At 38.9% G+C, this 13,442-nt stretch overlaps 1 protein-coding gene across 1 annotated transcript; it reads left to right on the top strand.

Annotated features, from left to right (window-relative positions):
• Positions 1-8,949: 8,949 nt before the first annotated feature.
• On the top strand, positions 8,950-9,779 carry LOC126600847 (uncharacterized). The gene is made up of 2 exons (XM_050267529.1): positions 8,950-9,303; positions 9,451-9,779. The coding sequence occupies exons 1-2, from the start codon at positions 9,141-9,143 to the stop codon at positions 9,681-9,683; spliced, it is 396 nt and encodes a 131-aa protein (XP_050123486.1). The 5' UTR covers positions 8,950-9,140; the 3' UTR covers positions 9,684-9,779.
• The last annotated feature ends 3,663 nt before the right edge of the window (positions 9,780-13,442 follow it).

Here is a 13,442-nt window from a genome sequence, read left to right as displayed (position 1 = left end):
ATCCGCTGAGCACACGACGTCCTTTCATTCGACGCTGAATCCCTCAAACCCTTGGAGTCCCAATCCCAAGAATCCCGACCCCTCAACTCCTCTGGTTCGAACTTGGTGGCATTCTGATGGCTCGAGCTGCTAGAAAGACTGCAACTTTGAATTCATTCCCTGGAAATCGTACATCCACATAGAGTAGTCGTAGCTGCCGGAAACAACTCGAGACCCAGTGTGATTGACGGCGAGGGCGGAAACAACTTTTGTTTGTCATTTGAAAACAATCTCATTGCTCACGGGAATCCGAAACCTGTTTTCGAAATTCACCTCCGAATCGAAATCAGAATCATCCCTATTGTGAAAGACTAAGAACAGAGGAGAATATAAAGATGAGTGGGAGGAGAACCAGAATCTCGAGGTGCTAATGATAAGGGTCTTTGTTGAGAAGGATAATCTAGAGATGGGTGGTGCGACGGTTGTGGCGGTTCTGAGCTTGATGTCGTCAAGGATGAGGAAGAGAAGACGAGTGACAGAGAGTATGTGGGTGGGAGGAGGCGAGAAAGAGTCAAGTTACAGATTGGGATGGGCCAATAGACAATAGAGGGTAATAGGCAATGAATGATTCGGGCTGGGGGCCCATTTTCTCCAATCTCTAAAACCGACCCGCCCCATTATTTATCAGAAACCGGCCCGGCCCACCCCGTTTTGTATTTGTAATTTTTAGACCCGCCTCGTACTCGCCCTATACCCTCCCCAAATCGCAAAGACCCAGCCCGACCCTCGAGTCCAGGACCCGTTTGCCCACCCCTAGCATGATCCCCTATATTTATCTTTTCCTTCCAATTATATATATTGTATATGTGTTCATATATTTTGTCAATATATATTGTTCATGCAAAACGCAATTATGCTATGTGGAATTTGTGAGTCAAAGCATTGAAATTAATTTATAAGCAATTAGGGGTTTACCCTAGAATTCGAAAAAAAAAAATTTGGGATTTTGCAGCATAAGTCGCGGGTCACCGCCTCAATACCACCGTCATGCCCCGTCGCTGGCCTGCAGCCCAACTGAGTAGAGCACCTTAAGACGGCATCGTTTCGACTCCATGGACCTCGGCATTAGCTTTTTGGGCTTTGATGCGCACGTATGACACCTAGACCCTTGGCCTGGTTAGGGTTTTGAAACTGGTCTGCAGCCTAGCCCATTCCAGTAAGCCTGCAGCTTTGCTGGGCTCGCCTATGTGCCCCTGGCCTATCTCCAGTATGCCTGAAGCCTGTTGGGCTCGTCCCCTTGCCCTAGCCCGCCTGCAGCAGCTTTTTTGGCTGCTGGGCTTGCATAGTCACGGCCCAACCACAAAGCCAACTTCGGCTGGGCTTTGCTGCACCTTAACCCAAGGCCATATTCAGCTGAGCTTGCTAGCGCTTCAGCCCAATACCACAACAAGCCAGCCTTTGCCGCTGGGCTTACCCAAAAATGACCCATGACTTGCAGCCATGATTTGGACTACTCGTAGCAACTCGTGGCCCACTAAGCCTTTTTTAAGGCCTTACCATGCTCATGGCACCCAAGCCCACCGTCATTGGGCTATGGTTTTTCGAATCCAATGTTATTTTTGGCATTCTTTATAATTTTAATCCGAATGTTATAATTTTTTTTGCTTCTCCAATCGACCTTGTATGGTCTAATATATTGAATTAATTAAAATGACCCGCAATCCATTAATTTGACAATTAATCAAAATTATTGGCCTGAAGCTCACTTTTTGGCACTTAACGATTCAATAAATTATTTCGTTTCTTTGAACCGTTGACTATCTTTCGTAGTCCCGAAGCACTCGCACTTGGGTTCCTAAAGCAATCCACAAATTCACTACACTTTATTATATATTGTATTATGTGTTCTTGCAAGTACCCTTATATATGAACTGAACGTTCATAATTAAATTGAACTTGTAGTTTCAAATTTAGTGCCTTTGAAACCCGAAGTTTTCATTCAAAACTTACCACATGAAACCCGTAGCTTTCATGCTTAAATTAAACCAATACATGTTTATAGAACCCGAATGTTCTACGATATATGTCTATGACTTTCCATATGACTAACCACATTTTGTTGTACCCTCCATTTTAGGAACATGTCGAATTTAAACAAGCTCGATTTCACCATTCTAGAAGTCTCTGGAAGAAACTACCTGAAGTTGGTTCAAAATGTGAAGCTCCATCTTACTGCAAAGAGTCTTAGAACTAATATTGAGGAACCTACTGACCATGAACCTATCGACGAAGCTTAGAAAACTACTACTATGATCTTCATCAGCAGACACATCCATGATGTACAACAGACCGAGTACCTCGCAGAGGAGGATCCACGTACCCTCTGGTTCGCTCTGGCCAATCGCTTCAATCACCAGAAAGATATTTACTTGCCTGAAGCAAGACACGACTAACAACATTTACGCTTCCAAGACTTTAAGTATGTGAATAAATACAACTCAAAAGTTTGTAGAATCAGATCACTGCTTAAATTCTGTAAAATGAGTTAACCGAACAGGATCTCCTGGAGAAGACCGGTTCGACATTCAATGCCACTAATATTATCCCGTAGCAACAATATAGGGCACAAAAGTTCACCAAATTTTTGGATTTGGTATCTATTTTACTTCTTGCTGAAAAGCAAAATCAGCTTTTGATGAAGAATCATCAAGCTCGACCCACTAGCTCGAACGTTCTGCTTGAAGCATATGTGACTAATTCTAGCAACCATAACCAATGGAAATCTAGTCGTGGCCGTGGAAAAGGGTGGCAAACCCCACCATGGGACCAAGGTCAACAAAATAAAGGCTCACCCGAGCTACCCCTAGGGCTATTACCAAGTATCATTCCAGTCGTGAGTCTAACTTTGCGCTTGTAGAACTTTCCAAAGATACTACTACAACTCTGGAGGTTTCAGATTTTCAGGAGGCATCCGCTCTTATGGAAGAATAAATTTTTATTTTTCTAAGACATGTTAGGGCGTTTTACACCCTTAGTGGCCGAAACCACTAAAGTGGCTAGAAGCGTATTCACGAAAGGTTGGAACGTTTCCCGAGTGGGTTGTACATAACAACCATTCACACCATTGAGACCCATCACGTGGCCAACCCTATGGCTGGGTTCCACAGCACTCTCCTTCTTTGGCAGGATCAAATGGGACACCTTAGACGAGATATGATGTGCTGTATCCTCAAAACATCATATAGGCATCACTTGAAATCTTATCCCGGCTATCTGTTTTGCATAGCATGCTCCCTTGGGAAGTTGAACATTCAACCCTCAATTACAAAGATTATTCATGACCTCTCTGAGTTTCTTCAGAAAATTCGAGAGGATATTTGTGGACCTATCCAACCAACATGCAGACCATTTAGATACTTCATATTGTTGGCTGATGCATCGACACGATGGTCACATGTTTGCTTATTGTCCACACGTAATGTTGCATTTGCGAAACTCCTAGCATAAATTATTAAGCTTAGGACTCACCATCCTAATTATCTGATCAAGTCGATTCGACTAGATAATGCTGGAGAGTTTACATCACAGATTTTTAATGATTATTGCATGTCTATTGGGGTTGAAGTTGAACATCATGTACTTCATGTTCACACCCAAAATGGCCTAGCAGAAGCTTTCATAAAGGGCCTCCAAATGATAGTTCGGACTTTGGTTATGCGAACCAACTTGCCGGTATCTGCCTAGGGCCGTGCAATATTGCACGCAGCTATGTTGGTTCGCCTGAGGCCCATCGTCACCCAACCTCATTCACTGTTACAGTTGGTTATTGGATACAAGCATGACGTCTCATATTTACGTGTGTTTAAGTGCGCAGTCTATGTGTCAATAGCACCGCCACTACGTACCAAAATGGGTCCTCAGAGAAAAATAGGAATCTATGTCGGTTATGATTCGCCATCCATTATTCACTACTTAGAGCCCTTGATAGGAGATCTCCTTATCGCACATTTTGCAGATTGTCATTTCGATGAGACAGTATTCCCGTCGCTAGGGGGAGATAAGATCACTAACATTCCTGTAGAACACCGCGAATTGTTGTGGATTACTCCCACTATGTCTCACTTAGATCCCCACACCCCTTAGTCTGAAACTAAAGTGCGACTTATTCTAGATCTTCAGAACATCGTTTAAAGCATGCCAGATGCTTTTACTGATTAGCAAAGGTGACGATATCACATATACATGCTGCAAACGCATCTGTAAGGATGTACGTACTTAACGTATGTCGTAACACCGCCTTGGAAGGCTGGACCGTCCTCAAGGGTGGGGCTGCCGCACGTCCCACGCCTCCTGGTACACTGGCGGCTAACCAATCACCTGCTCATACCCTAAAAGGTGGCGGGCCCCCTGGTTCAAAGGATTTTACAACCCCGTAAGAGGAAAACGGCACAAACTAGTGACCCTAGTCTGAATCTAACCATTGTTTATTCATCTGTTCCAACATATGAGGTTATTCTAGATTACGGTGATGTCTTAGATGAGACATACTGACCTCCTAAGAATCATGAGATTTCGGTCTATTACGCAGTATTGGATGAGGTTTGGAATCGGAATGACATGATTGTCGATGATGCATTCATGTATACAGTTGCTTTCGACATCATGTTTAGCGATGACAATGAACCACATTCCATTGATGAATGTTGATGTAGAATAGATTGGTCAAACTGGAAACAAGCAATCCAAGTTAAACTCGATTTGCTCGCGAAACGTAAATTGTTTAGGCCTGTAGCTCCTACTTCACCACACGTGAAACCCATGGGCTACAAGTGGAGTGGGTTTTCATGAGGAAGCATAATGAGAAGAATGAAATAGTGTGATACAAAGCATGCCTCGTAAGGCAAGGCTTCTCTTAGCGCCCTGGGATTGATTGCGAGGAGAAGTATTCCCCCGTAATGGACTTCATAACGTTCTGCTACCTTATCAGTTTAATAGTTTCTGAAAAACTGAATATGTAGCTTTTGGATGTGGTAACCACATATCTCTATAAGGATCTAGATACAGAAATGTACATGAAAGTTCCAAAATGACTTTCATTGACTGGTTCAAATAGTTCTAGACCAAATAACACACTCTCGATTAAATGAAGGAAATCACTCTACTGATTGAAACAGTCTGGGCGGATGTGGTATATTCGTCTAAGTGAATATTTGACAAGTCAGGGTTATGTGAACAACAAACTATGCCAATGCGTGTTCATCAAGAAGTCACATTTCGAATTTGCGATCGTTGCAGTTTATGTCAACGACATAAACCTCATCGAAACTCCCGTAGAGCTTGAGAAAATTGTCGTTCACTTGAAATCGAAATTTGAGATGAAAGATCTTAGGAAAACTCGATATTGTCTCAACCTGGAGATCGAGCATTGTTCGGATGGAATCCTAGTACATCAATCGAACTACACCCAAAAGGTGTTGCGACGTAATAAGGATAAAGCGAAGCCTTCGAGTATGCCTATGGTCGTTCGGACTCTAGATGCTAAACGAAATCCCTTCTATCCTAAAGAGGATAAGGAAGAGATTTTGGAGCCTGAAGTTCTATACCTAAGTGCAATTGCTGCTTTATTGTACTTAGATCAATGCACTAGACGCGACATCTCCTTCACTGTTAATCTTTTAGCTAGATACAACAATGCGCCTACACACAGACACTGGAATGGTGTTAAAGATATTTTCTGCTACCTCAAGGATACGATGGATTTGGGCTTGTTCTACACCCATGAATCCTCGAGAAGAGTTGTAATACCCTAAAAACTTAAATATATGAATTGAAATATTCAAAATTATGAATATGTGAAAAGAATTGAGAATTTATAGTAAGTCACTTGAGTTTAGTTTTGAATTAAACTAGTTATGGAGTTTGGAGTTTGGAATTTGGGAATTAATTATTTATAATTCTTAAACTTTTTGAGGTCACAAATTATATTTTTGAACAGGGCTTGAACTCACGAACGCGTAGGCGCAAGTCGTTCGTGAAACGGAGCTATAACGAAGAAGTTATAAACAAATAAAGTCAGGGATGAAATGGTCATTTGACCATAATCTGGATCTCTCCAGATATGTCTGGTGAAGCCACGTGGAGAGCAGGGAGAGGGAGGAATGGGCACTGCCCAATTAGAAAAGGGGAAGGGAGGAAAAGGAGAAAGGGGAGAGATGGAGGGCAGGGAACCGGGTTTCCTCAACCCGCGTGACCTAACCTGTTTTCCCCATTTCTCCGGTGATTTTCGTTGGTTTTTCGACGAATCATGTCCATTATATCTTGGAAAAATCATCCTATAACCTTCCTTTTACCCAATCCATCAAAAAATGGAGAGAAAAGGGTATGAAAACATGAAATTTGCACGGTGGGTGTGAGGTGCGTCGGAGATCCTTGGCGGCGATCCGCCATTTTCTGAAGCCAACTCCGACCACCACCATTATCAATGGACTCCTTGTGAACCCAGGAACATGTCCCAAGTCTTGAATGGGGCGGCGGAGCACCGAAGGACATAGATCGAGGTCACCTAAATTCTAGGGTTTTCGACAAGTTTTAGTGGAATTGAGGTGTTTTCCGACCAAATTGGACTTCGTCCCAAGTATGAAAGTTGTTCCTCTCATTAAACTCTACCTGCATGTTAAATTTGGGAATTTTAAAAAATAGTGAAATTTTCCGGCGAGTCGGAGCGGCCAACCGCCACCCGCCGTGGTGCGTGCGGCGGCGCGTGGCCAGTGGGCCGACGTTGCCTTTTTCATGCAAATTTTGATGTTCTGAATCCATAATTGATAACCTTTTGATTCGATTCGATTGTAGAAGTTAAAATGGAATTAGGCCGATACCGGAATATTTTTGGGAATAGAAATGGAATGAATTGTGAACTACGAATGACTTGATCCTTGTTTAGGGTACGTAGGCAGTCTAACGAGACATTAGATACAACCATAAAATAAGTAAGATTAAATAATCGAGAATTAATATTTAGTTAGAGTCTTGCTCTAAGAGAATAAATTGGGAATAAATTGGTAAGATAATTGAATAATGGTATGTTTGGTGAAAGAATTATGGTTTAGACCATTTTGTGGAATTAAGGAATTAAAAGAAAAGAACCTTAACCTTTGAATTGAAAATTATCAAGAGTTTAAAGTGGGCCTATCATCAAAATTATTATCTGAAATAAATAATTTTGGGACCGGGGCGTTACAAGAGTCGCCATCCCCCTTGGTCCTCGAGTTGATTCTCGCCTCGTTGGTTACACAGATGCTGATTATCTGTCTGATCCACATAGGGCACGTTCTCAAACGGGCTATGTCTTTACCATTGGAGACACCTCTATATCTTGGAGGTCTACCAAGTAAACACTAGTTGCAACTTCTTCGAACCATGGTGAGATTCTTACCTTGCATGAAGTATCGCATGAGTGCTTTTGGTTGATAGCAGTCATGGAATATATTCGAAGCACTTGTGGTATTTCTTCTGTCATTAACCTTCCTACGACAATCTTTGAAGACAATGCAGCATATATCGAGCAGTTAAATAAGGGATACATCAAGGAAGACAACACCAAGCACATAGCGCCGAAGTTCTTTTATTCTCACCAGTAACAACAGCATCGAAATATTGAAGTCAAGTAAATCTGTTCCCAGGACAACCTGGCCGATTTCTTCACTAAGTCATTGCCCAAGTCTACTTTTCAGAAGCTCGTCCAAGGAATCGGTATGCGTAAATTATCTGAGTTGAATTGCTTATAGTTCTCTTATTTGGAAGTTATGTCTAACTCAGGGGGAGTATCCTGAAGCATATTCACTTGATCTTAATGTACTCTTTTTCCTACGATTAGAAGCATTTTTCCCACTGGGTTTTTGCTACCTAACGAGGTTTTAATGAGGCACCCATCCTGAGATGATCATACTCCGTTAAGTTCACTACATTCGTCCATTTTGACGTTTATTTTAAGACATTATGCATACTTCTCACTTTTCTCCTTAGTCTATGAGATTTTACCTACCTTAGGTTTTATCATAGCGAGGTTTTGTGAGTTTGACTACCCATGCATACTTTCTTTTAAATTTGAGACTCCCATTCACCCGTTGTATGGCGACAACTTCATCAACTGTTCTACCTTATTTGCTGAAGATCTGATGCCATGTTTTGTTTGAGTATTTACACACTCAAGGGGGAGTGTTGCAGTCCTATTGGATTAGGAATGTGATTGTGTAAATCCTAGTATATCTAAGAGTACCTTTGTATATTCCCTTTAGTAATTCAATTTATATTAGAGTTGTAATCCTAATAGGGTAAGGATTTAACCTTCCCTATTACTATAAATAAAAGCACAATGAGATGATACAACACACACCTCAAAATTACATCTCTCTCTTCTCTCTCTATTGCCGCCGGCCCCTCTCCCTCTTTGTCCTAAATACAATTCAATCAAATAGGCCTACAACAACGATAGTAAATTGGATGATTATTCTTACCCAAAATTTATTTTAAGACAGTTTTTCCTAATAAATTCGTTTTATTTTAAGACTTTGTACCCTATAAAGAATTGAATCTATTATTTTCCTGGTCACCAAAATTATAATTAAAAGTAGTAACTCATAAGGCAACTCACCAAGTTTGATTTGCGGTTATAACACCAAGAATCCAGATAAAAACAGCAGGTTTGTTACTTGTTGCAAATTGACGTTAGCACTTAAAGGCAGAGGATAAATACAGGCAGAAAATTAAAAAAACAATTAACTATTAACAACACTTAATTAATTCAAGTTTTAACCAATGAAATCGGTTAAGCCGTCTTTTTTTTACTGGGTCTTACAATTTTAGGCACATTCCTCATTAGCATGGTCAATTTCATGTTTTCTTGTATACATCGTCAATTCTAAACCGCTTTTTTTCTCTTTCTCTCGCACTATATATACAATCTCCCACCAAGTTCCATTCCTCACCAGTTTCTTATTTTTCTCTTTTTTGTAATTGTTTTACTATGAATTTCTTGGGTTTTTTCCATGACCTTGTTGATACAAAAAAAAGATCATGATGGTGTTTGATCCAAATTAGACATTTTGATTCTAGAGAGAGAGAGAGAGAGAGAGAGAGAGAGAGAGAGAGAGAGAGAGAGAGAGATGGAGAACTCTATTGGTGCAGGGTTCATGGCTGTTTTTGCTGTATCTGGAAGCGTGGTTGTTCTTGCCCATCAACTCCACAAACGGCTTCTCTCCGATTTCATGAAGAATATTGAATCTGAACTTGGTGGTTTTCTCTCCCCCCACAAAAGATTGGCATCTGGTAAGTCAACCGTCTCTAATTTTCTCGTCCTCGTATTTTGTTTCCAGAAAATTTTAGCAATGCCTTCTGAACTTCTGACTCGCGTCACCTTTCGCACGAACCGAATGTCTAAATTATATATTTTTATTTTTATTTTTGGGTACTTAGGAGGATCTGAGAAAGTGCAAACCAAAAAGACTGTTAGGTTTGCAGAGGATGTTGTGGAACCATCATCAAATAACAAAGAGTACCGCAAGAGGAGGTCCGGTAATAATACAAAGCAGGCTAAAAAGGGTTCTGGGAATCATAAAATGGAGGACAACAGCATGCCACTCAATAGGCAAGCTCTTTACAAAGGGATTATTGAATCTCAGGCCCGCAAGGGCACACATGTTTTTTAATATATAATCGTTGTTGGTTTCGAGTCGTGTTAACTTGTATATTTTCATTTTGTAAATTCAGAGGTTTTTTGTATAAATTGATTTTTTTTCTCTTTTTCTTTTTTGGTCGAAACTTTTTTTTTTTTTTTTTTTTTGGTATGAATTGCTTTTTTTTTTTTGTTTCTCACTCTTTAATCCCTCTCTAAAAAGAACAATAAGAGGTGAGGAAGAAATTACGGTGAGGCCAAATGTAAATATTTTCTCTATCATAACTACTCATCATTTAATTCTTATATGATGATGAAATTATGAGACGAAGATGTATACCTTCTGCTGTTCTAATAAAGACTTTCTCAAGATTTTGTGATCCGTAAATTTAGTTCCATGGATGTGAAAAGTCTTTTAGGTAATGTGGAAGATGGAAGAATGAACGTTCTTTGTTTGAATAAAAGGGTAATTTGGTTGTTCATTAGTTGACCAAAGCCTAAGGAATTGTCTAAGATGTTTCCATATAAAGACTGGCTGTACTGCAGGACTCAGTCTTTGCTTGTATTTGTACTGTGTTATGTTTCTGGATCTTGTACATAAAATGATAGAAATAATACAGTCTGCCTGCATTTTTTTTTTAACTTTAATGTCCCCGGTGATTTCGTAGTTTGATTTTATTTTATAACCGTATACTTCAAATAGGAGCAGTGTTCTCTTATTTTTTTCAGACTAAATTTGGATTGCACATTATAATATTTTCACACGTTAACAAATACTATGGTACGAGAACACTTTTGTCAATATAATAATGTGTATAGAAAGACCATAAATTTAGGAAAACAATTTTTCTTAAACATAATAAAATGCATGAGTTGATCATCTTCACGATTACACATATTTGGAAATGTAAAATGAAAAACTTATTGCACACACCATAATAACAGGAAAATACAACAATAAATCAAAGGATGATACATGCATTCACATTACCAAAGGGGATGGATAGGAATCTTTGTTTTCTCTCCTAAATTTTCTTATTTAGGTAGATTTTTGTTTTGGACTCTATGGAAATCTTCAATGGAGAGGGATTCAAAAGCTAAAAAATTGCCTAATTTGTGCAAAAGCTCAACTACACTAGAAGGTTGTGCTATATTTTTTGTGAAACCCACCGAACCATTATTTGGCCGAAGGAGTCGGCTGGCTAAGTCCAACCTCCCTCCCAGTCCGTCTTCTAGGGCCCAACTCATCCACTTCAATAAATTATTCAAATTCAATGGCTAAATTTCAAAGCATCCAATGGTTAGGCTTGGAACAACAGAGTAGAGGTCATGAACATTTGAGTTGTTTGGATTCAATTGAATAGAACTCGTCTGGATACTTTCTTTCTTTACCTACAAATTGAATTAGTCTCCTAGCATAATTTGATTTGGAAAGACCAAGGTCAAAGACCTACCTACCATTGTAACTTGCATAGGAAGGGGAAGCTACGAGAGAGTAATTTGATATTTGTTTTTCTCCATTGTTTCATTTGCTTTCAAAGTAGCAATATCGTACTTTACATTAAGAGTTTATTTTATTGGAATTCCAATTAAATTAACTAATAAAATTTAAGTATAATAAATTATTGAGGGGTTATATTTAGTCAATTTTGTTGGAAATGGTATATGAATATGGTCTAATAATTTTACAATATTTATTTAAAAATAATTTATTGCAAGACTATAATTCTGAACGGGACTATATTTAGTCTCCTCGGTTAAAGGTTACCTAAGAATATGTTAAATGAGCCCTTAATTCTATACAGTCTAGGCCTCTAGGGCCTCCTCCTATGGTTTAGAGGATTAGATTGTAATTGACAACCCACTATATTCATGATATCTTGAAAAAATACACAAAAAATTGTCCAACTTAAAAACGGAAGATGAATTACTAAATAAAAAAACTTATTCTTTCAATATACCTTGAATACAGAGGGTTAAAACTCTGTGAATTTAACTCGAAACTCAACTCGAGTCGGATGGACCATGAAAATCCTCTTGTTCTTGATTGTGATAAAATAAAAAGAGTGGGTTTTACAATCTTGATCTCGTTGAACTGGTTCTGCAATCAACTAGTTTTTTACAATCTTGGAATTTTTAGTGTTGGGTAAAATTGCTAAGGCCCAAAAACATGTGACTCGTCTTCCCTTTTCTGCATCCCAATGTTAGTGGGTACTAGGACTGAATGGTTGAACATTTCTAAAAAAGATTTCAGTGAAAAACACTTTTACCAAAAGAGTTTTCGGTTATTTTAAAATCTATTAAAATATAATTTGACTTTTGAAAAATGTAGAATTTTTTTTCAATACGGCATTTAATAATGACAAAATTGCATAAATTAGCTAGACGTAAAGGTAATTTATCTTATTAGTTAATAACAACGTAATACTAGAATCTACAGGAATAGATTTTTTAACTTTATACATGATTGTTTCATTAAAACGGCTTGCGCCGCTGATTTGTCTAATTTTCCAATTTTGTCTTTAGAGTAAAGTCGCAAAGTCATATCTTTGCTCCTATATATACCTTATCATGTGGGGCATTAAGAGCAATAAAGTTGGCTTAGAAGTAGAGAGATCTGAGTAAGAAAACACATATCAATCATGACTAGGAAGAAGATGAGACTCGCTTGGATAGTGAATGATAGGGACAAAAAAAAAACCACATTAGAATAGAGAAAGGCAAGCTTGTTGAAGAAAATGAGTGAGCTCACCATTGTTTACGGCACAGACAACGACGAGCTGACTGCATGGCCATCAGACCCAATTGTGGAAGAAATGCTCGCAAGATTCTAGAAAATAGATCGATACAAGAAGATTACAAATCAAAGGCTTACCTTAAGGACAGGGCTCGCCTTTGACTGCCCTCTTCAGAAGGTAAGTTTCTTGGTTTGTCATCTTCTTTTTCTGCTCCACTTCTGGTATTTCCAAGAATCTTGCAATCAGTTCTTCCACACCGTTGGCTCGTTGTTGTCTTGGTCGTAGACGATGGCAAAGCCATTCACTTCGCATAAGGTGGTTAGCTCCCCCATTTTCCTTACCAAGTTTGCCTTCCTCTTTCTAAAGCAAGCTTTCCTAGCCCTATCATTTTCTACCATGCATGTTTCACCTTCTTCTTAGTCATGGTTGATGTTAATGTTTTCTAGTTGGTAATTAAGCTCTCTATGACTATTTTTTCTCTAGGCTTAAACTCTATCATGCTCTAAAACATACCCAGCCTAGGGATATTTATATATTTAAGATTATAGAGATAAGACTTAATGTTTTTTTCTTTTTTTTTTTTTAGAAGAAACGATAACGGTTTTATTTAAAATATTAAGAATGCATACAATCAGCAAGGAGAGCATCCAAAAACTTTTCAAATATTATATGAAGAAAACTCGCATATATTTTGGTATATATATTGCTTTGCTTATTTCAGTTCTTTAAGATGTGGATCTAAATGAAGTACATTTTGAAGTAAATTCGTAAGCTCCTCAAACTAGCAACTTGTAAAATTAGACAAAATGGCCAACTTTCTACGCACTGCATCATAGACAGATTGGTGAACATGGCAAACTTTGGACTTGTCAAATCCCCGCATGCGAGTTTTAATATCATCAATCAGTAAATCAATGGCAGAAGAACCACTTTGTAAACTGCCTATAGCTTGGACTACTAGTAGCGCATCATACTCCAATATAACAAGCTGCCAATTTTTCTGTGTAGCCAACTCAAGCCCTTCTCGAACAGCGAGAATCTCAACCGTGTTGGGG

The sequence above is a fragment of the Malus sylvestris genome, chromosome 14 (assembly GCF_916048215.2).
Source record: "Malus sylvestris chromosome 14, drMalSylv7.2, whole genome shotgun sequence".
Classification (NCBI taxonomy): domain Eukaryota; kingdom Viridiplantae; phylum Streptophyta; class Magnoliopsida; order Rosales; family Rosaceae; genus Malus; species Malus sylvestris.
Note: the sequence above shows the minus strand (reverse complement) of the source record. Positions and strands in the feature narration are given on the sequence as shown.